The sequence below is a fragment of the Zalophus californianus genome, chromosome 9 (genome assembly GCF_009762305.2).
Source record: "Zalophus californianus isolate mZalCal1 chromosome 9, mZalCal1.pri.v2, whole genome shotgun sequence".
NCBI classification, from domain to species: Eukaryota; Metazoa; Chordata; class Mammalia; order Carnivora; family Otariidae; genus Zalophus; species Zalophus californianus.
Window position 1 is genome coordinate 70,608,782 of NC_045603.1, and position 24,637 is coordinate 70,633,418.

The 24,637-nt window shown below is 36.8% G+C and overlaps 1 protein-coding gene across 4 annotated transcripts in view; it reads left to right on the plus strand.

Moving 5' to 3' along the window:
- YAF2 (YY1 associated factor 2) overlaps positions 1-24,637 on the plus strand; it is a 74,547-nt gene that overhangs the window by 43,335 nt on the left and 6,575 nt on the right. For 3 of the 4 annotated variants that reach the window (XM_027594514.2, XM_027594511.2, XM_027594513.2), the window contains one exon: positions 23,912-24,064. In XM_027594514.2, the coding sequence (XP_027450315.1) occupies positions 23,912-24,064 (153 nt within the window). Of the gene's footprint in view, positions 1-23,911; positions 24,065-24,637 lie in introns of those variants that run through there. The other variant, XR_003519970.2, reaches the window with a different exon arrangement.

Here is a 24,637-nt window from a genome sequence, read left to right on the forward strand (position 1 = left end):
TTAAAAATGACAGATCTAAGGGCATCTGGCTGGCTCAGTCGATAGAGCATATGACTCTTGATCTCAGGATGGTGAGTACAAGCCCCATGTTGGACATGGAGCCTACTTAAAAAATAAAAAAATTACAACTCTGTTCTGTCTTATGCAGTTTTCTATATTGCAGTCCTTTACAGTGATATAAAACAATTGTTTTATAAAATATGGTCACCAATTTGATAAGATCTTATTCTTGGCAGCTTTCGATTCTTCTTTGGTTATGGTAGATACTAAATTTAGAAGCAGCTTGGGATTGGGAGTTGTGAATGTGATCACTTAATTGTGAATGTGATTGCCAAAAGCAGATGTATCAAGAAGTGGTAACTGATAATGAGACAGGAGACCAAAGAATTACCAACTAGAATGACAGAACATTCTGGAACTGCCCTCTCAAATAAGGGGAGATGGCCAAAACATCTTAATGGCTATGTGGATGAGACATGTTGTGTGTAGTTCTGAATGGTGACTCTTGAGTCGTGACAGCCACACAACATTGTGACCCAGAAAGCAAGTCAAGTACTGCATGATCTCTTGTATATAAGGAATCTAAAAATGTTGAACTCATAGAAGCAAAACAGAATGGTGGCTGCTGAGGAGTGGGAGAACTGGGAAATGTTGGTCAAAAGGCACAGTTTAAGTTATGCAGGATAAAAAAGTTCTGGGGAATCTAATGTACAGCATGGTGACTATAGTTAATATTGTATTGTATACTTGAAATTTGCTAAAAGAGTAGATCTTTAATGTTCTCACCACCACCACCACAACAAAAAGTTGATGGATATGTTAATTAGCTTGATTATGACAACCATTTTACAGTGTATTCATATATGAAAACATTTATACCTTAATTATATACAATTTTTGTTTGTCAAATGCACGTTAATAAGGCTGGGAAAAAAAGTATGGACTTTAGAGTCAGGCCAACTGGGAGTTGAATATGACTTGGAATGTGATCATGGCAGGTTTCTTAAACATTTTGAGTCTTAGTTTCCTCATCATGTGAAAAGGGATTTGAAATGAAAGGAGTTAGTGGTTGTAGAGCTTAGTTTGATTCTTGGCACACATAAGACACCCTTCATAGCTTTTATATGTTACACTGTTTACTAAGACAGTGAAGCAGGTAACAAATTTTAGGAACAAAATTTAAAGGTTTGGGTTTTTTAAATGTGTGCTTTAGTTAGCTAGAAAATCAGTTTTATTTAAACACTTCATTCTCAGTTACTCATAACCAAAATCTTGCTACATTGCATTTTTTAACTGAAGTATAATTAACATGCAATAAAATGCATAGGTGTCATATTTTCAGTTTGACTGCATCTAACTTTGAATATTAATGTAATAGTATCTTTTTTTCTTTCTTAAAATTTTTTTTTATTTATTTGACAGAGAGAGACACAGCGAGATAGGGAACACAAGCAGGGGTAGTGGGAGAGGGAGAAGCAGGCTTCCCGCTGAGCAGGGAGCCCGATGTGGGGCCCGATCCCATGACCCTGGGATCATGACCTGAGCCAAAGGCAGATGCTGAACAACTGAGCCACCCAGGATCTTCCATTTGCATCGAACTACTACTAGTGAATTGCTAAATATTGTTGGTAACTGTTATAACTTAGTAAATTCTATGTTAAGAAAACTCTTTCATGGGGATTCCTGGGTGGCTCAGTCGGTTAAATGGCTGCCTTCAACTCAGGTCATGATCCCAGGGTCCTGGGATCGAGTCTCGCATTGGGCTCCCTGCTCAGCGGGAAGCCTGCTTTTTCCTCTCTCTCTCGCTATCTCTGTCACTATCTCTGTCTATCTCACTCTCCAATAAATAAATAAAAATCTTAAAAAAAAAAGAAAACTCTTCTATGGAAACTTCAGTTATTTCAAAGAACTGAGTTAATTTTTAGTCACTGTTGGTCTGTATAAACTCAGGGGCAGTGTTTGATAAATTGTGTTTATTCGTGGCCTGTCCAACAAAAATTTCTTCACATAGCTTCCATTTGTTAGTACATATTCTGTGTGAGATTATAACAGTAGTCTTCTCATATTTCTTTTTTATTTATCTCATTTGGGGAGCCTAATACACCCACTTTGCCCAACCCCCTCCCCCTAAGAGAAGCTGGGAGTTCACTTATGTTTGATTGAGAAATACTGAGAATAGAGGGACATTTGTCTCTTCTAAATTAGGACTCTTCATCAACAGAAATCCATCCCTTCTGTAGTCTTTTCCTCTCTTCTTTAGGTAAGCCTCTTTTTGTTGCATGTTTCTTTATATTTCCCTGTTATTGTTAAACCTTAACTTCCCCTTTTCAGTTATTTTGGAACATGTCTTTATGACCTATTCATTCTAAAGTAATTTAGTTCTGGGGTACCTGGGTGGCTCAGTCAGTCAGCGTCTGCCTTTGGCTCAGGTCATGATCCAAGGGATCCTGGGATCGAGCCCCACATCCATCTGCGTCCATCCTGCTCCTTGCCCAGCAGGAAGCCTTCTCCCTCCCCCTTGCTCCCCTCCACTCATGCTTTCTTTCTCACTCAAATAAATAAAGTATTTTAAAAAAAATAATTCAGTTCACTTCTCTACAAACCGAAGTTGTTCACTTACTGTTTTGTGATATAATTTAACTGATTAGAGCTAAATCTGTCTTAGTAAACATACAAATGTTTATTCAGAATACTGTTTTTATTCTAAGAAATACGGTATTATGTCACAAACTTCATGTATAGCCATTGATCCAAATTTTAGAGAACTTTATGAAGACTGAATTAAATCTTCTGTTAGCAGATAAAAGATAACCATTTGTTGATTTATGACTTGTGACAAATGTAATAATATAAAATATGCATATTACATCTGTACCAAATGTAATATGTAGAATAATCAAAAGGAAGTAGACTAGCAGTGATTGGTATTATTAGGCTTTTTAAAATTTTTTTTCTAATTAGAGCTATCTCTAGAAGAACATTTTTATTTTATTTATTTATTTATTTATTTGACAGAGAGAGAGAGACAGCTAGAGAGGGAACAGAAGCAGGGGGAGCGGGAGAGGGAGAAGCGTTTATTTATTTGTTATTTTTTATTTTATTTATTTATTTAACAGAGAGAGAGAGAGAGAGAGAGACAGCTAGAGAGGGAACACAAGCAGGGGGAGTGGGGAGAGGGAGAAGCAGGCTTCCTGCCGAGCACGGACCCCAATGTGGGGCTCAGTCCCAGGACCCTGGGATCATGACCCGAGCTGAAGGCAGACACTTAATGACTGAGCCACTCAGGTGCCCCAAGAAGAATATTTTTAGAATTAGAATGAGGGTGCCTGGGTGGCTTAAGTCAGTTAAGCATCTACCTTCAGCCCAGTTCGTGATCCTGGGGTCATGGGGTTGAGCCCCACATAAGGCTCCCGGCTCCTTGGGGAGCCTGCTTCTCCCTCTGCCTCTGCCTCTCTCTGTCTCTCATGAATGAATAAAATAAAATCTTTAAAAATAAAATAAAATAAAATAAAATTAGAATGAAATCTGTGATTATAGGCATTTTGAATTAAGTAGAAAAAACTCTAAAGAAAATGACAAAAGTATATTGTATGACATTGTATAATAAAACAGGCACATTTGATCAAGATTTGTGTTCTGACACTTTCAAATTAAATGTAGCTTGGGGTGCCTGGGTGGTGTAGTCGGTTAAGCATCCAACTCTTGGTTTTGACTTAGGTTGTGATCTTAGGGCCCTGATCTCAGGGTCATGAAATCGAGCCCGGTGTCGGACTCTGTGCTGAGCTGGACTCTGGACTGAGCACGGGGTCTGCTTAAGTTTCTCTATCCTTCTGCCCCTCTCCCCTGCATGCACATACTCTCTCTCTCAAATAAGTAAAAAAATGTTTTAAAAATATTAAATGTAGCTGCTTTTATTATTTAGAATGTGCTTTTGTAATATACACATTATTCTTTTGTTGGTCTTGAACTGATCATTTGTATATGAATTATCAACAAAAGGTGCTTATACTAGGTTAATTTTCCTCTGATACATGGTGTGGGTTTGCTTACTTTTCCTGTCTATCTGTAGCATATGCAATCAATATTTATGAAATTCCATTTAATATTAATATTATTCTAAGAAACATATCAGGAAAGTATTTCTAAGAATCTTATATCTGCCACAAATATATGTTGTATATAATTTTATAATATATAATGTGTATAACATTTCAATATCAGATTATAGAAAATAGGTATATGTGTACATATGCACACACATATACACACTCACATATATACATACACAAGGCCACATAGCAAACTTGAGATATGTTTGTGCTATTGTGGCATCATCATGGTTTTAGGCATCCAGCCTAAGCCTTGAAGTCATTGTTGACTCTCCTCCCCTCTGTCTCCACAGCCCCAAATCCAATAAGAGCTGTGAGTGTTTTTCTTCACATTCTCTCACATAGTCCATTTAACCCCTAAAGCCCTACTTTTTAGACCCTTATCACTTCTCTCTCAACTATTGTAATAATTTCTTAATGGTTGTCCTTCAAGTCTGACCCTGATGCCCTTTCATTTTCAACAGTGAGGATTCAAAAATGGATTTTTAAAAATTTTTCATGAACATTTCAAACGTATGCAAAAATAGAATAACCTATGGATTGAACTTGTGATAGATAGCTCCCTATTCCTTCAAAATGAAATGCAGACTTCAGACCACTTAATACATAAATCAGAACTTTTCCATAGCCTGGTTCCAACTTGCTTTTCTAGCTTTGTTTCCTATTATAATCTCAGTATTCCAGCTATACTGGATTACTTATAACTATTGGTTTTCTGAAAATGCTTTGGAAATTGCTTGCATCCTTTTGACATTGTGACTGCTCATAGTGCTCCCTCTGCCTTAATTGCCCTTCTTTTCAATCCCATCTGTTGAAATTCTGCAACTTAAGGCTCAGTTTAAGTATGAGTTCTTCAGGAAGCCTTCTCTGACATTTTTCTTTTCCACTCTAACACTTCCAGTTGTAAGTGTGCTCTTTTAGTGTTTCCTACCTCTCATATTTATTCAACACTTACTGACTGAGAATATACTGTGTTCTAGGCCATTATTGGATTTCTCATGTCTGTTTCTCCTACTAAGCTTGAGGCTCCATGATGTTGGGACCGTGTTGTCTTCATTTTTAGTCCCTTATTGCATTTAGCACAGTGTCTTGCATATATATAGGTGAGGCTTTGAAGTGAATAGTCAACAGTTGACCTTCAGTTATTTTTTAGTAGATTATTCTATAATAAAACTATACAGTGAATACTTTAGTTTTTAAAATTAAAAAGTATATTTGTTTTTTATTTCAAAAAGTGAAACATTTTTGTTAAAAGTGTAGAAAATATAGATGAGGACAAAGAAGAAAAGTAAAATCATATTAGAAACCTAGAAATAATGGTAACCTAAAACATTTTTGAACATTTCGCATTGATGTATTCTATTCACTTTTTAATTTAGCTCTGTTCCCATTCTGCTCCCTCTTTGTCTCATCTGTCTTCCTCTTTCCCATACCGGAAACAACTCTTTTCACATGGATTTTTGGCAAACCGATTTATTATATATTTCTGTTTAACAAACTATCTCAAAACATTTCTCACAGTTTCTGTGAGTAAAGAATTTGGGAGCAGCTTAGCTTGATAGTTCTGGCTCAGGGTTTATCATGAGGTTGCAATTAAGATGTCAACTGAAGCCTGCAGTCATCTGAAGACTTGACTCAGCTACAGCATCTGCTTCCAAGATGGCGTAGTCACACTCGCTGTTGTTGGCAGGAGGCCTCCATTCCTTGCTATGTGTACTTCTCCATAGGCCTGCTTCAGTGTCCTGATGACAGAGCAGTTGGCTTCCCCTAGACTGAGTGATCCAAAAGATGGAAATCACTGTGAATTTTATGACCTAGCCTCGAAAGTCCCCCTTAGTCATTTCTGCAGTATCCTCCAGTTACACATGTCAGCACTGTTCAGTGTGAGAGGAGACTATACAGGATTTGAATGCCAAGAGAGGTAAGGCTCATCAGGACCATCTTTGAGGCTAGTGCCAGTTGTCTAACTCTTCTCTGGAACTGAGCAGCACATAGGTGAAGTAAAAAAGCCAAATAGTTTTTAGTTTTTTTCCAAATTGGGACTTTAGAGTATAGCATTGCCATTTTATTTGAAAATGACAAAATATGAAAGACTTAAACTCTTAAAAGAATGCATTCCTAAATCAAATTTTAGTGGTATCTTCACATATTAGCTTTCAGATTTTTCATACACTCAATTATCTGAATAACCTCAAAAATAAATAATAATTCATTATTAATCTTTAATAATACTGTGTATAAGATAGTGTGTTAAGGTGTTTTCATGTTCACAACTTCTACTCACAGTATTGCTTCTCATAATTGCTAGCTTATAAATGATAAATGAGACTTTTTAAGTGTCAGAGTAGGAGACTTTTTAAGTGTCAGAGTAGGATTAGACTCCAGGCAATCTTATTTCAGAACCAAGCTTTTAAACATGCCATTGAATCTCAAATCTTTCAGTATCCTTGGAACACAGAGGATATATAAGCATACCACAAATTTTTGTAAATTAAAAAAATTCTAAAGTAATAAATAGTATTTTAAAAAATAATTATTATTTATAATAAGTCATATCTGCAAAAGAGATGTTGCTTACTAGGTTTTCTCTAGGGCTCATGAACTTGAACTATAGATTAAGTTCTACATTATGTATGTTTTTTTTTTTCCTGCCCTTAATTTCTGCTAACTTAATACATTGCTGACATGGTAGCAAGCAGTGGCTTGCTCAGATAATTCTGGATATTCAGACTGAATATGACCCCAAAATTATGGATAATTTCTTAGACTGTTTCTTGTGTTCTCAGACTCTTGATGAACCTCATCTCACTAAAATGCTGAGTGTTTGAATATTTCAGATTGAGGCAATGACAAATGTATTATTAAGTAGCTTCCTGATTATTCTTAGTAGGAAAGTCAATCCCTTGGTGATCAACCCTATACCCACTATTTGCCTTTTTGTTCAACTAAAAATTAAATTTATTGTATTGCACCCTAAATCAACATATTCATGCTATTCAAGATTCTAAACATATTGCTCAGAAATACATGCCACTTGAGCAAATCTTAGAAATCACAGAAACATTAGGGGTGCCTGGGTGGCACATTCAGTTGAGTGTCTGCCTTCAGCTCGGGTCATGGTCTCAGGGTCCTGCGATCAAGCCCCACATCGGACTCTCTGAGCGGTGAGTCTGCTTCTCCCTCTCCCTCTGATCTCTCTGGCTCTCACTGTCTCCCAAATAAATACAATCTTTTTTTTTTTTAAAGATTGTATTTATTTATTTGACAGAGAGAGACACAGCGAGAGAGGGAACACAAGCAGGGGGAGTAGGAGAGGGAGAAGCAGGCTCCCCGCTGAGCAGGGAGCCTGATGCAGGGGCTCGATCCCAGGACCCTGGGATCATGACCTGAGCTGAAGGCAGATGCTTAATGACTGAGCCACCCAGGTGCCCCTCAAATAAATAAAATCGTAAAAAAAAAAATCACAGGAACATTCATTTCAGATGTTATCAGTATCTTGAAGAAATATAAACAGGTTTTCCTGGAACAGTTTATATTAAGATAGAAAACTCAGTATATTAGATAATATTTTCTTTGTATAGAAAAGACATTATGACCATTCTGATAACATTGAATCGAATTGGGAGGTGTATTTTTGATTGCCAGCTATGCATTGAGGACTAAAGCAACGTATAGATTAGGCAATCAATTATAGCCTCTTTTATAAAAGCTTCATAACTACACAAATAACTGGTGTTCTGTCAACTGGTCCCAACCCGTCTTTTGCGGCTGACATTGTAGTTCACAGTTTTTAATATAGTTTCACTCTACTGGCAGTAACTTTTCTGTAGCTTGGAGTGTCAATGATAAATCAGTCTTTGATCACTTTTCTCTCAACTAGGTTGTCTGTAATGATAGAACAACTGATATTTTTTCATATTTGTGGTTCTAACTGTAAAGCAAAAAATCTGCTAGCATGGACATGTAATAGTATTAACTTTTCTACATTGTATGCTATTAATATTATACATTGTCCAGTTATACCATGTATTAAAAGAATTTTGTGCCTTCTGCTTTCTCTTCAAACATGTCATCAACTTTGGAGTTTTTTTAAAGCTTCTGTTTATAATGTTTTTGCTGTTATGAGTACAACTATGAATGATGCCTTTGTGGTTTTAGACCTCTCTTTTTGGTGACAGAATTAATCAATTTTACACTGAAGCCTATATTTTGCTCTTGTTTTGTAAAAACTTACTTGGTTTGCCAATAATTTTGGAAATTATTCAACAGCTCTGATGCTTCATGCCACTATTTCACAAAGGAGTATATTGTGGTCAGTAGAGGTAAAAAAATGCTGGTTTGTTAAAAACAGTTTTTAGGTATTTGTCAGTACGCTTCTCATTCACACTTTTTTTTAAATTTTATTTATTTATTTGAGAGAGAATGAGAGAGAGAGAGAGCGAGCCCATGAGAGGGAGGAGGGTCAGAGGGAGAAGCAGACTCCCCGCCAAGCAGGGAGCCCGATGCGGGACTCGATCCAGGGACTCCAGGATCATGACCTGAGCTGAAGGTAGTTGTTTAACCAACTGAGCCACCCAGGCGCCCCCTCCTTCACACTTTTCTTTCCAGGTACTTGTGCATCCACAACAACACTTAGAAATTCATTTACCCAAGTCATTCTAATTGACATTCTGTATTCTACTGATATCTTGCTCAGTGTTTATATCATTATTCTGAATTTTGGCATTTCTGGAATTATTTTCATCTCTACTTCTATGAGTTAAAACAATTTTTATGAGTTTGGATTGTTATAAAATAACAGGATTTCAGTGAAAAATCATTGATCTTACTTTTTAAATATATGATTATACCAGGTCACCTCTGATTGATTGATAAGGGCCCACTAGTGGTACGTAGACCATGCTTTGGGAATGTTATGCTAAGCTGTTCTAGAAGCACAAGAAGTAACAGGTCTGGGTGGTAAAAGTAAAGGAGAGGTAAAATGAAAGAAGCAATACTGCTGCCTGGTGATGACTTTGAAAATAATTGTCTTACCCACACTGGACCAAGAAGCAAAGGAATAAGGAGAGACAACACACAGTAAACCGTGTAACAGGAATAACTGACAGCTCATAAACTACAAAGGAGTGAAGGAGTACCAACTAGAACAGCTGTAGGAGGACAGTAAGTGAAGGACAAATCAAGTATTTACTTCAGTAATTTCAAGCAAAGGACAGCTTGTCCCACACTGCAGGTGCTATAATCTGATGGTTGTTAGAGTCTGGTGGTGAGCTAAGTCAGTACCATAACTTCTGTGTGATACATAAAGATTCAGTGGTGTATCAAAGAAGCCATCCTCTGGTATGGGTACTAGATTTTCTGTAAGAAAGAATGGCATCGTATTACTTGCAATGTTAGTAGATGCCAGCATGTATATTAGTTACCCGTTGCCACATAGCAAATTACCTCAAAACTTAGCTGCTTAAAACAACAAGCATTAACTACCTAACAATTTCTGCCAGTTAGGAATCTGGGTGCAACTCTGGTGGGCGCTCAGATTTCAGGGTCTGTGACAGACTGTAGTCCTCTCAAGGTATTGGGGGTGAGGAATTTCTTCCAGTCTTACTCAGGTGGCTGGTGACAGGCCCCGGTTCCTCACTGATCTGTTGACCAGAGCCTTCCCCCTATTCTTTGTCATGTGAGCTCCTCTGTAGGGAGTTCACAAGAAGGCAAGAGAGTATGGGCAGGACGGAAGCTAGAGTCTTTTAGTAGAAGTAGCATCAGTTAATTTTGCTATATTCTGTTTGTTAGAAGTATTTTACTAGGTCCAGCCTGCTCACAGGGAGGGGATTAGACAAGAGCATGAATGCCAGGAGGCAGGGATTATTGGGGACCAACTCAGAAGTCTACCTGACACAATAATTGCCTGCCATTTTTATGAATGAGTAAATGAATGAAGGAACGGAGAGAAACTTAGGAAAAATATCTTGTACTGATAAGTCCTCCATAAATAAAGGTTGCAAGAATGGAAAGTAAACCATAGAAGAGAAAATTAGTCTCCAGATAAGACTTGTTTTAGCTAAAAATAGACATATTTTGGTCAGTTGGTACACCATATCATAACATATAGACATGTAAGTTCATCCATATCATAAAAGAAAGGCTTGAGAGAGACGAGTGCTGTTTTCTGCAGAGTCTAAATCAAGTAACATCTTTAATACTGCCAGTCTCTATATTTAGAAAAAGTAGAATCTCCGAATTCAGTGTTTTTCAGTCATTGGTTCTCAGCTTTCCCTGCACATTGGAATCACCTTGGAAACTGAAAAAGAATAAACGGGGGGATACCAAGCCAAAAAGGGATACCTGGGCTCTAACCCAGGCTAAATAAATCAGAGCCCCTAACGGTGGGGCCAGGACAAGGGGTATTGCTTTAAAAGCTTGTGAGGAGATTGCAATGTGTGGTCAGGGTTAGGAACCCTGCTGATTTTTTATTTTAATTTAATTGAAGTATAATTGACATTAGTTTCAGGTGTATAACATAATGATTCAGCAATTATATACATTAGGAAAGGCTTGCTACCATAAGTGTAGTCACCACCTGTCACCACACAAAGTTATTACAATATTATTGACACTATCGTCAATGCTGTACTTTTCATCCCTGTGACTTATTTATTTTATAACTGATAAGTGGTTCTTAGTGGAAGGAGTTGAGTATGTACCCTTTCTCTGGTTTTGTGCAAATTGAAAAGGAGATAATTTTATGAAGAAGTTTTCTTCATTCAGCATGTATTTATTCAGTGTCCAGTATATGCATAGCACTTGGGGAGGGGTGAAAAAGTGAGTAGTTTAAAAATGGAAGTAAGCTATACTTTATTATATTGTTATATATATATTTCTTATTATCTGACACAGTCTACGTGGGCTGTAGGGTTTCGGGGAGGGGAGAGATGAATGTAGACTAGAGTAGATAAAGAATGCTATTTGGAAAAGATGGGATCCAGGGTGCATTAGGAAAGTATAAAGCGAAATGCAGTAACTTGCTTCACTTGACAGATCTAGATTCTGGAGTCCGATTTGGAGAGATCTGACCATTTAGCCAGCACTTTGCTCTTATTCTGTAGGCCAGTGACTGTACAAAAGGAACAACGGAGAAGCTTTGAAAAATACCAGTTTTCACTCCTGAAGATGTTTATTCGGTTGGTCTGAGTGGGTCCCGAGTATTGTAATTTTTATAAGACTCTGTGTGTTGCTGTGGGGTTGGAAAAACTGCTATGGGATCACTTAAGGTCTCTGGAAATTTTTTTTTTTTAAGATTTTATTTATTTATTCATGAGAGACAGAGGCAGAGGGAGAAGTAGGCTCCGCGTGGAGCAGAGAGCCCGATGCGGGGCTCGATCCCAGGACCCTGGGATCATGACCTGAGCCGAAGGCAGACACTTAACTGACTGAGCCACTCAGGTGTCCCGGTCCCTGGAAATTTTTGAGTGGGAGGGCTTAACATTTACCTATCCATTAAAAACACATTAGGTATTTTTTTATTCTGCAGACGCAGGGCAAACGGCAGTAAACCAGATGCAACAAGAAAATGTCCCTGTTTACAATTATGGGGGTGGTAGTGAGCTTATATTCTTTTCTGATAGGGTAAGACAGGCAATAAGCTAATAATATATAATGTAAGTAGAAACAAGTGCTTTGAAGAAAAGCAGAGTGAGAGGGACAGAGTAATGGACAGAGTGGGCAGTGGAGTTGGAGAGGAGAGTGCCATTTTATGTCAGGTTAGGAAAGACTTAACTGGCATTTGAGCAGATACCTGGAAGAAGTGAGGGAGTGAGTAGATAGAGGGGATAGCAGCAGGGAAATCCCGCAAGCGTAGGCGGCCAGTGAGGTTGGATATTACAGACTAATTGTGCCCCATCCCCCTAAATCTGTTGAATTACGTCGAAGCCCTAATCCCCAGTGTGACTGTACTTGGAGATAGGGCTTTGAGGAGGTAATTCAGGGTAAAGGAGGTCATAAGGATTGGTGAAAGGTATGATAGATTGGTGGCCTTATAAGAAGAGGAAAAGAGCGATCTCTCTCTCTCTTTTTCTCTTTCTCTACCATGTGAGGACAATGAGAAAGAGGCTCTCTGCAAGCCAGGAGGAGAGCACTCTCCAGAAGCCATACCCTGCTGGACCTTGATCTTGGACTTTATAGCCTCCAGAACTGTGAGAAAAAAAATTTCTGTTGTTTAAGCCACCCAGACTACAGCGTTTGTTGTGGCAGCTCAAGCTAAGACACAGGAACAGGATTCCAGAGGGTAGAGTATGAAAGATGAGGTGGAAAGAGAGACTAAATCATGTAGGGTTGCAGACTAGAACAAGAATTCTGAATTTTATTCTCAATTGCCATATACTCTGGTTGCCAGAGTGTAACAGGTGTTGGGTTTTGGGTGGGGAGGAGGAACCCAGTGAATGGTTTTAAGCAGAAGAGTGATAAAATTTGATTTACATCTGGAAAGATCACCTGGCTGCTTTGTGGGAGAAGAGTCTTTAGCAAAGCAGTTGAGGAATCAGGCAGGATGTTACAAGGGAGGCCTCAGTGGGGTTGGTGAGAAATCCAATTCTCAATATATTTTGAAGGTAGAGTGGAAAGGATTTGCTGGTAAATTAGATGTGTGTGAGAGAGAAAATGGAGAATGAATACTGCTTCCATGTGTTTGGTCCGAGCCACTGGAAAAATGGAGTGTATTTACTCAGGAGACTGTCAGACTGGAAGAGCAGGAAAAGGGAGGAATCAGAAGTATTGTTGAATAAGCTAAGTTATTTTCAGTTGCTACTAGACCTTGAAATGAAGATGTAAATAGGCAGTTGGTTATATAAATCTAGAGTGTAGGGGAGATATTGGGGTAGGTGAGAGAAATTTTGGAGTATTATTGTATAGATACTTATTTTCAACCTTGAATGCATTGATTTATTTTGGGAGTAGGACTCAGGCATTTTTTAATTTGATAAGTGGTTAGGTTAAACATTTTTTAGAACAGCTTCTATTGAGGTATCACTGACATACAGTATACTGCACACAATTAAAGTGTGCAGTATAAGTTTTGACATGTGAATACACCTGTGAAACCATCACCACAATTAAGGTAGTGAACATATCCATCATCACCAGAAATTTCTTTGTACCCCTTTTCAATTCTTCCCTCCCGTGCCTACCTCTCTCTCATCCTTAGTTGCTAGGCAACTACTATCTGCTTTCTGTATAGATTAGTTTGCATTTTCTAGAATTTTATAAATGGAATCATACAGTATATAGTCTTCTGTGGCTTCTTTAAGCATAGTTATTTTAATATTCATCTGTGTTGCATGTATCAGTAATTCATTCCTTTCTGTTGCTGAGCAGTATTTCATTATATGAGCATAGCATGATTTCTTTATTCATCTGCTGATGGATATTTGGTTTGTTTTTAGTTTTTGGCCATTACAGATAAAGCTACTGTGAACATCCATGTAGAAGTCTTTTTATGGATGTGTGTTTCCTTCTCTGGGTAAATATCTTGGAGTGGAATGGATCACATTTTTTTTCATGTTTCAACATGAGGGGTTTTGTCTGTGCACGTGTATGTGTGTATGTGTGTCCTTGAGAAAAACTCTTATGCATAGAAAAGATTATTCTGGGACTATTTTCATTATTAAGATTAATGTTCAATTTAGTATTTCATTTAAAAAAATCTAGTTTTTTCTTATGTGTCTGTTCACTTTTACAAATCTTATTCTATTTATAAAATTTAACAAAATTTAACTTTTTTCCCCTAGGCAGTTTTATTTTTTTTTTTTTGAAGATTTATTTATTTACTTTAGAGAGAGAGTGCTTGTATGCAAAGGCAGGGAGGGGCAGAGGGAGAGAGAGAATCTCAAGCAGACTCCCTGCTGAGCATGGCTTGGTCTTAGACCCTGAGATCATGACCTGAGCTGAAATCAAGAGACGGACACTTAACTGACTGAGCCACCCAGGAGCCCCTATAGGCAGTTATTTTTTTTTTCCCCAAATTCAGAGACTATATTTATTTGTTCCATGAGGATGAACAGACTTGGTTCATCTGAACATGTATTTTATGTGTTACCTTAGGTTCTTAGAAGCAAAAGGATAGGCAGTTATTTTATAAAAAGTATTGCTGGTTAATTCTAATTTGGTATTTAAAGCAGGGACTGAATGAGGTCATCTTGAATGGCATTTCTCACATTTTGTGTGCATAAAAAATACCCGTGGTTCCTAGGCTAGGTCTGAGAATCTGCATTTGTACTAGCCTCCCTGGTGCTGATGCCTCAGTTTGGTTAGTGTACCACCCTTTGTCTAGCACTGTCCTAGAGGGTTAGTGTAGATAGAAGGGATATGTGAAGACTGAGGCCTAATGCACTCTGAAGTTTAGAAATTGTGAAAGAAGGAAAAGAACCAATAATTGAGACTGGGGAGGAGTAGCTGGTGAGGCAGGAGAAAAATTATGTAGTGTTCTAGAGGCTTGTGAAGTGGTTTTGCCCAAAGTGAAGGAGTGGTAAACTCAGTTAAATGCAGCTTGAAAAGACTGCGTAAGATGAGAGCTATAGTTGAGCAGTGTGTATGGTAAAGTGATTGTTGGTGACCTTGAAAGTGACAGTGTTAGAATGGTAGGGACAAGAGCCTGATAGAGATGAGCCTGTGAAAGAATGGAGGAAAGAGGTGTGGAAAGTAAGTACAGACAAATCATTTGATGCTTATAGTAGAAAAGAGAACAGAGAAGTGGGGCAGTGGCTAGAAAGGGATGTGGACTTAGGGAAGAGTTTCTTCTTTTCCTTTTTTAAGGTAAGAGCTATTGTTGGGTGTTTTTATGTTGACAGGAATTACTTATTTGCAGAAGGAAGTATCTCTGAAGCAGGAGATAAAGTAGGTCAGTAGCAGGAGTAGTGTCCTGGAGAAGGGCAAATAGAGACATCGCCATAATTGGAAATATGGATAGGGAAGTTAGAGGATATGGGCATAGATGGAAGCTTGTGGAAATTTTCATGAAATAGCTTCTATTTTCTCTGTGAAATAAGAATCAGTGTCACTCCATGATAAAACAGCACACAGTAAAAGTAAGTTAGTGTTCTATCCCCAGTGCTTGGAACAGTGATTTGAACACTGTTTAATAAATATTTGTTAAATAAATGAATGTAAGGGAGAGTAATCTTGGATTGGAGGGGGAAGACAAGAAGTCAATCAAGTAGATAATGTAGAAGGCTGCTGCTGGTTCGGGTGAGAGTGGTAGTTGTGGGAATGATAAGGGGGAATCGTTCCAATAATGTGAAAGAAAAATTGAAAGGACTTGATATTTGTTTGGCTAAGGGGAAGGAAAAGTTGAGGAGGACCTGTTTGTAGCTCTGGAGAGTGTCCTTAGTCTTTCAAATTAAGGGAGCTGTGATGTTGTTTAATGATTTGAGGGGTTTGTCAGAGATTTAATTGCTGAACACTCTAGCCTAGTTTTTCTAGAGCTGTTGTGTAGTCATTTATTTTGTCTATGCTTACCAAGGACTTTCTTAGTAGCTGCCAAAGAATCAAGTCTCCTGCTGCCACTTCCCAGGAGTTTAGGGAAAAATGTGCTCTAGGCTTTTGCAGAAGTGTTTGATGCCAAAAATTAGACCTCAGGGTAAAAAGTCTTCAAAATACTCAGATTCTTGAAATGATGAAGGGTATTGTTCCTTGCATTCTATAAGCACACTTAGGCAAGTGACAAGAAGAAAGAGTACATTGAAGCTGAAGTGTAAATTTAATTAGTATAGTGTGACTACTTGGACCAGTGGTTTTGCATTGTATTTCTCACAGCCACACCTCAGGGATAACTGGGAGGTTCAAGGATGAGCACTGAGCAGATGGGGGTTCAAGAGTCTCCACATCAACTTCATATAGAAGTTAGGTTTTGTTTAATATATTGAGATTCCTTGTAAAATTTTGTTAGCAAGATGATTCTGCTGCAAAAACAATAACAAAAAATTTGAATGTCATTACTATAAGTAATATTTGAATTTTGCTGATAAGTCAAATAGTGCCAGTATTAGAGTAGTTGGAGGTAGAGAAAACCATTTTGTAAGAACTCTTTTATCTTTCTATTTAGTAATAAATTTTTATAGAAAGCAGACCTGTACATTAAACCTTTCATTACATTTTCATGAAAAAGAAGTAAATGGCTCAAAAGAAGATGACATCAGCAATTTTTTCAAGAAAATGAATTCTTGAAAGTTGGTACCTAGTCAAATCGGTCACACAGTTGTTTAATAGTTGTATTTATGCATCATATCTAACTGGTATTTTTAATGATCATTAATGTCAAGAGATGTTTATTGAGCATCTATACACGTAAGATCTATACTAGGTGTTGGGGATACAAAAATAAGTGAGATATGGATCTCTTCTCATGTATGGATTAGAGTACAGTTGGTGGGGAGATAGAACACAGCCATGTAAGGATCAACAGCATTACAGAAGAATGTGGAAACATGTTTCTCCATGAGGTGCTGCAGGGGCTCCACAAATATTTGATGCATATTTCTCTAAACATATTTTAATCATTAAAATCCGAAATAACACGTTATATTTAAAATCCGAAATAACACATTATATAAATATGTTCTATGCACCAAATAGAACATGCACAGAAGGAAGACCACTAAAGCTAATTAATTTATTTTGCGGGTTAGCTCATTTCTTTTTCTCTAAGTTTCAAAATAAAGTAGCAAATCCTTTATATTTCTTGAACATTGTGAAAAAAGAGAGCCCTAGCAACATTTTTTAGTCATCATTTTCCCTCTTTTATCTCTGTCCTCACATAATAGTTTTGCTCCCAAGCTGCAGTTCTCAAAACCTCTCTCATCAGTGTCTTATTTCCTTATCACATAATCTCAAAAACTGATTTGTTTTAAAAAAAAAAAATCTACCTCAGAAAGCCTGGGAGGGGAAGAGTCATTGAACAGGCTGCAGAATGCTCCCCAGGCTATGGGGCTGGAGGAGAAATCCGGGAAATTCACAGAGTAGTTTACATCCCTTCTTGCTTGTTAACCCTCTGTAGGTGGCATGGTGCTAGAGCTGTCTGATGTGTCTTCAAATGATAATTTCCTAGATGAGTTTTTCCCCAAATTCAAGAAACATTACATGAACATTATATTTTTAAGGACAGAAAGGAAATGTGGTTTCTCACATGAGTAATCATTCAACAGAAAGGATTTTATTATGCAATATTTTACAACAATAAACCTGAACCATCGTGTTTTGCCATAAAAACATGTGATGGTAGTCTTTCATCTTTTATGACATTTGGCATCAAAATTTATGTGCTATGATTCATAAGTGGGCAGATGCAGAAGGATAGGTATGTATACCTAGTCTAAAAATGAAAATGGTAATTTTGGAGGAAAGAAAACGGTGGTCCTCTCTTCAAAAAACTATGAGCCATCAAGGTTTTTGAAGTAAAATGTTTTGGTAATGCCAGTGCAAGAAGAAGTGGAAATGAAGATAAGCCAAAATCTATTAGAGGTGTGTTTGAAATCATGAAATCAGTATTTCAAGGTAGTTATGTTCCTAAGATTAGGCCTCATAGCTGCTGAGGAGTTGGTCAAAAAAACTTTGTCTATTTCAGGTCTATATACTTTCAAAACCAAATTATTACAGAATAAAAGTTTGGGTTAAGTATGTTTTAAATGCTTGGTAAAAATTTTAATGTTGGTTGAATTTTATTACTTTATTTCTTCTGTAAATTATTCATAAAATCACAAAGTATTTTTTAAAAGGCCCCATGGTGATGGTTCTTTTTCTTGGTGTACTGACAGTTTAAACATGAACTAAATGTTCTTTCCACCTTGTCTATAATAAGTTCTCATTCTGTATTACAGTACACTGTTTTCTTTTTCTTCTTAGTGCTTTTGACAAAACTTACTTTTTTAGTTCACTTTTGCTTTTTTTTTTTTTTTAATCTCCTTTGCTAAGTAAATTCTGTGAGGGCACGGGCTGTGTGTGTCTTACCACGGCGAATGTCCAGCATCTTACATATACCTGACTCATGTAAGTGTGCAGTAAATTTGTTAAACAAGGTCACTGCTTATAAAATCTACCTTGGTTATTAGATTTTTGGGTTTTTGTTAGCAGTGTATTAAAAACTTGTTATAAGTTTAGGTTTAGTTCAGTTATTTTTACTCATTGAGATTTATTGTATTGCTTCACTTTACCATATATTTTAGTGTAATGTGAAGATGAGTATTTCTTTCTGAACTGTGAGTATTGCTGCCTTTTTTAGAAAAGAACCAGTAAATATTTTATATCTGGTTTGTTTTGCTTGTCCAACTCGACAAAGCTAAATTGTGATCAGGCTGACCAAGCTTGAGACATTTTTCTTAAAATATTTAGGATATAGAATTTTTGTTGTGGGGTGGTGGGGATAGAAGGCAGACATGTAGTTAGAAATGGCATATACCAAAAGTCAACATGTACCAACAGTTTTCTACCCACATGGGAAGTTAAGCAGCTCCTAAAAATACTTTGTTCTGATGAATAGTGTGATAACCATTACGTTATTGTTGAAATTTCACTTTGTTCATATTCAACAGACCTGCAAAATTTTACACAGTCTATTTGGGCTGTTTATGAAGGATACATACCGACATATGAAGATCCCCCAATTTTTGAATACAATATTTCACACGTAACAGCTTAGTCATGACATATGTAAATAGGAAGGGAACAATAGAATGCATTTGGGATATGGTCATTTACTAACTAGATGACCTTTTGTCCTCCATATTACAGAACCTTTGGCATTACAGTTGCATTGTCAAAACCACGAATGAGAAATCACTGAACATAAAAGGCATATCTTAAAAATGACACCCTGCCCCTTATTGAGTTAATAATCTCCCACCTCCAAAATTTCCTACTATCCAGATTTTTCTCATTAAGGAGAAGAGGGATCATAGTCTAACTCTTAAGATCCCTAGAGATATGAGGGCTTTCTTTTCAGTGGGGCCTGGTACTGAGTCACTTTATGATATGTTAAAAAGGTAAGCTGTGTTTCCCCTACCTTCAGTGAAGCATCTTTAAAGTGCATTCATCCTCTAGAGAGCATCAGAGAACTTACTACTAAAGTAACTAGTCTTTCTCGCTCTCTCATACATACATACACACATATACACACACTTGTGTATTTATATTTTGTGCCTTTTTCCCCAAAGTTGTATCAGATCAAATAATCATAGAGCAGTGGAGCACAATCATAATCTTTTAAGTGAAAATCAACCATCATTAAAATGAGAATAAAGGAATGGAACATTATACATTTAGGAAAGTCTAGGATAAAAAGATACCACTTACTCAACATACCACTACTCAAGAACAGAAATAAATAATATTTTTCTTAAGGTAAAAGAGAACCACTACAGATTTGTTGGTGACTGAAAAATAACAAAATCAATAACTACACTAGGTACACTCATAATACTTGGTTGCTTATTAGATTACTTGTGTTATATTCACTCTTGCTCAAAGGACAGCGTTGCTTATATTTTATAAAAATATAAATCCAACATAATTAACACCAAGTTTATCAGTTGCTTTTATTTAGAGTAGACCTGTTCTTGGCTTTCCTGTAACTGCCTTAGTCCATTTGAGCTGCTATAACAAAAATACCATAAATGGGGTGGCTTATGAACAACAGACATATATTTCTCACAGTTCTGGAGGCTGCAAGTCTGGATCATGGCACCAGCAGATTAGCTGTCTGTTAAGGACCCATTTCCACACTGACAGATATTTTCTCACATAGCAAAGGGTTAAGGGATCTCTGGAGCAGTACTCATGAGGGCCATACCCACATGACCTAATCACCTCTCAAAGGCCCCACCTCCTAATACTATCCTTGGAGGGGTAGGATTTCAACAAATGAATTTTGCAGGGAACACAAATATCCAGTTCACAGCACTGTCCTTCTAAAATCTCCCATTTCTTTCAGTTTTATTCCCATTTGGGGGAGAGTTCTTTATCCCTCTTATTTAGGAACACATTTCATTATATTATCCTTCTGAAATGTCCTCACATTCAGTGCTTCAGTGCCATTCTCCTGACTAGAATAGACCTTTACTACTATTACTTCATTTCCAGTTTGATGTGGTAGTCTTCTAGCTTGTCTTCTAGCTTGTCTTCAGAGTCCAGCCTCTCACCTGACCAGTTTAATTGTTCTTTCTGTGTTTGTTTTGACTTGGATGGTATGTGTTTATTGAATAGTTTGTTCTTACCACTGAGAGTAACACTTAGAAGAATTTTAGATTCATAACTCATTTAAAAATAAATTATATATTTTACTCAACCTCATGGTTTTATGAAGCATATCACACTCTACTAATATTTTCTTTTTTTTTTAAGATTTTTATTTATTTATTGAGAGAGAGAGAGAATGGTAGAGAGAGAGCATGAGAGGGAAGAAGGTCAGAGGGAGAAGCAGACTCCCTGCTGAGCAGGGAGCCCGATGCTGGACTCCATCCTGGGACTCCAGGATCATGACCTGAGCCAAAGGCAGTCGCTTAACCAACTGAGCCACCCAGGCGTCCTCTACTAATATTTTCAGATTGATAGGCCATATAAAAAGGGAAAATGATTCTAGGAAGATTCTGGAGAGATAATGTTTGTTAAATATGAAAAAGACTTGGTAACAGTTGTAAGAGACCTGAAGTTGGGGAATTAGGATTATCCCTTTCTCACATAAAAGCAGGAGTGGGATGTTGAGGAACAGTGTCACATAGTAGATGGGCACCCACTTGGAGACAAGTGCTGAAGGGGTGAAGGAGTGATTGATCATGTTATGAAAATATTCTGTACCTAACCACAGCACAAAGGGTTATATTCCTGAAAATCTTGATCAGAGAACCCATGACTGAGATATAGTTAGATCTTAAAGGAAAAACAGCATTGGGTCATTAATGAATACAGGTCATTAATGGATACAGAAGTGGAGGTCATTAATAATACAGAAAAACCTTGAAAAATATGCAGTTTTACTTGAAGGCAGCACTCATAAAGATAATATAAATCAATTACATATCTTAAGATAGTAATGGCTACTCAATAACTTATGTCAATTTGATTGCTAGAAACATCAGGATTTCTACTCTAGGTTCAAAGGCATGTAAATTTATTTTAATGTTTGTAATTTTATTTTAATTCAATTTAATCATTAACATTTTTGTTAATTTGCATTAAATTTTAGGATGGAGGGAGTGACACAGTACAAAATGTAATAAAGGAAGTTGTCAAACCTTCATTTGTTATGGAAGGAAGACATTCAGAGATCCATATTACCTTGGGAGACCAAATGATGACTACACCTCAATTGCATTTTATATCTTGGAGTGACTCTCAATTTTAGGTGACTCACTGTTCACTAGGCACTAGTTTAAACAACTCTTCTCAATCCTGCCACACCTTTGAACTTTCTTTTCTCTTTCCATTTTCCAACATAATTGAAAGATAAATTCTTGTTGCTCTTTTTTACTACTTGTGTTCTTCTGTGCAGTGAGTGGTTGATCCTGGCCAATGAGTAACCTTAGAGACATTGCTCTTAAAAAACATCTTTCTTCCTTGTTAAACCTGATTTTATTATGCAGCAACAAATACTAAGTAGCTAGGATTTTTTCAGTACTATGCTAAGTGCTAGTTATACAGTGGTGCATAAACCTGATACCATCCCTTTCCTTGTGGAGTTTTATATCGTAGAAGAGGAAACAGACAAAAAAAATAAAATTGCAACTTCTCCATTACTCCCTATGTTCCTTTTTTTTTTTTCCATAGCACTTACCAACATTTAAGAGCCTGTATTCATTTTTATTTGATTCCACCCACATAATGTTCGCTCCATGGGGGCAAGGATTTCTGTTTTTCTAGAGGAATATTTGTTGGTTAAGAAGTGAGAAAGGTGTATATAATTAGTTACCTTGTCCCTTTGATTCTACTTCTTCAGCCTGTCCTAAATAACCCCCTTGCTGCTTCCTTAGTTCAAGCCCTTTTTATTTCTGCCTAATCTATTAAAGTAGCTTTCCTAACAGTTTCTCTGCCACTGTAGTACCTTTCCCCTTCAGACTGCTGCCAGTAATCTTTGTAAAATTCAATTCTGAATTTCTTCTGTGATCTCCCATCTTTTAAGTGTAAGTCAGATTCCCTGGCTTTTCATTATTGGATTCCTTCCCATCCGTTTAGCCTTGCTTTTTATTTCCTTGCCACTCCCCACTCTCCGTCTCAAACTATATGGCAGTAGTACCAATATTTGCACTGCAAGCTTCTTTGTGAAGTTTGGGCTAGATCAGAGGCATCAGCTAACTCAGAAATGAGTTAGAAATGCAAATTTTTAGGCCCCACCTCAGGGCCTACTGAATTGGAGACCCTGGGAGTATCACTAATTAAGCTATAAACAGGTCTTCCAGGTGATCCTGATGTACCTTAAGTTCAGGAACCATTGCTTTAATCCTTTAAAAAAAATTATTTCCTTACCAAGCTCAGCCATTAATGACTGTGTTTTCAATATCACTTTCATTTGTGTAACTCTTAATCTACATCATTAACCCGGTATCTGTGTCAACCCTGCTTCTTAAATTGTGTTAAACATAGTTCTGGGATATCTGTTCTGTACTTCAGACTCTGTAGGCTCTAAACAAAATGCATTATTCATCTACTAAAACCTGTTTTACATACCGTGTTTCCTATTTACTCCTTCAAAAGATTCCTCCTTATAGCTTTGAATGGTAGATAGTGCAGTATTTTCTCATTGGTTTCTATTTTTTTGTCTTGTTCTGGTGGAACAACAACAAAAAGATTCTTTAATAATTCTACTGACCAGAATAGGGTCAGGATTTTCCAAGCAATAGAATTACTATGTTTTGTAGACCCTCTGTCAAAATATATGTTTATCTTACTCTCCCTTAATTTTTCACTTCTCCCCCTTCTCCTCAGTCTTCTTTCTCTCAGTTTAAGAACTTAGAGATTGTCTTCTTTGAATCCTGACCTCAATTGCCCAAATTCTGCCATAAAGCTGGAGGGATCCTTGACCCTGGCTCAATAGAGTCACAACTTGTACTGGCACCAAAGGGTGAAGCCAAGCAACATTTCAGATATCTTGGTGCGATTTCTGCAGTAGGTTCTCAATATTTTTTAAATGAGTAAGTGAGTAAGTAGGCAACTCTCAAAGGACTAGGCAGATTGTCAAGGTCAAAAAAGCATGGTGAGATTGTGACTAGCAATATAAGGAACCTTAAGGATTTTAGCAATAAAGAGTGAGAAATTTTGACACTCAAATATTTATTAAACGAATAAATGAAAGATTTTAGAGGAAGGAACACATAGCCATTGTCACAGATGGTTACATATTTCCTTCTATGAGGGAGAAGGGTAAATTTAAACATTATTTCAGTATAAATTTTCAAGTTTAATTCTTAGGTCTCATGTTTATATGTGTGCTTCCCTGTGAGCATTCAGTTTGATATACTTTTTAAGTAATTTTCACGTTGATTGATGTAATGGTTATATTCTAATGGTTGACCATATATTTTGGGCTATAACTTCTACTGTTATTATAGTTCTGTTTTTGTTGGATAGGAAGGACAATTTGTGTGTGTGTGTGTGTGTGTGTGCATGTGTGTAAAATCTGTTAAATTGCACATTAAATTATCTCACATGAGGAATTTTTATACTTGAAAATCATGTCGTATACCTATTCTTAAATTTGAGCTATTCTCATAAGGAATATATATTCTTAAGTTATAATAAAAAAAAAACCTTTCTTTTTAACATGCATACAGGAAACCTCGACCTGTCTCCCAGTTGGTTGCCCAGCAGGTTACTCAGCAGTTTGTGCCCCCTACACAGTCAAAGAAAGAGAAAAAAGATAAAGTAGAAAAAGAAAAAAGTGAAAAGGAAACAACTAGCAAAAAGAACAGTCATAAGAAAACCAGGTAAATTTGAAGAGTATTTTATGGCACTTATTAATAATAAAATGAACCATTTAATTTTAACATTGATATATTCATATACAAAGTAGAAATAAAAGATTTCATCTCCTTTATTATAAAATATCATGAAAGTGTTTTTATGAGTTTGAGAGGTATATTAGAAATTAAATACAGAGGCCACCAATATAAGCTTAAATGTAAGGATGCTTTCTTTTCTTTTTCTTCCTTCCTTCCTTCCTTCCTTCCTCCTTTCCTTTCTTCCCTTCCCTTCTTTCCTTTCTCCCTTCCCTTCCTTCCCTACTAGATTCAAAGACATTTGTGTTTGAGCTGATTCTTTTCGGTCATAAAGCCAGGAGTGATAGTCACAATACTGAACAGATATTTGCATGGGCTTTAACCAGTTAAAATCTTCATGGGTAGAGGCAGAACAGATAGTCATGATGCCCATCTCTGGAGTAACAGCCTTTCATATAACTCAACCTTAATGGTTATCAACTTATTCTGTTGATCCAACTATGTCATTGCTTTTCTAAAACATTTATTTTAGTAAAATTGATAAGCTATCTGCAAAATTAT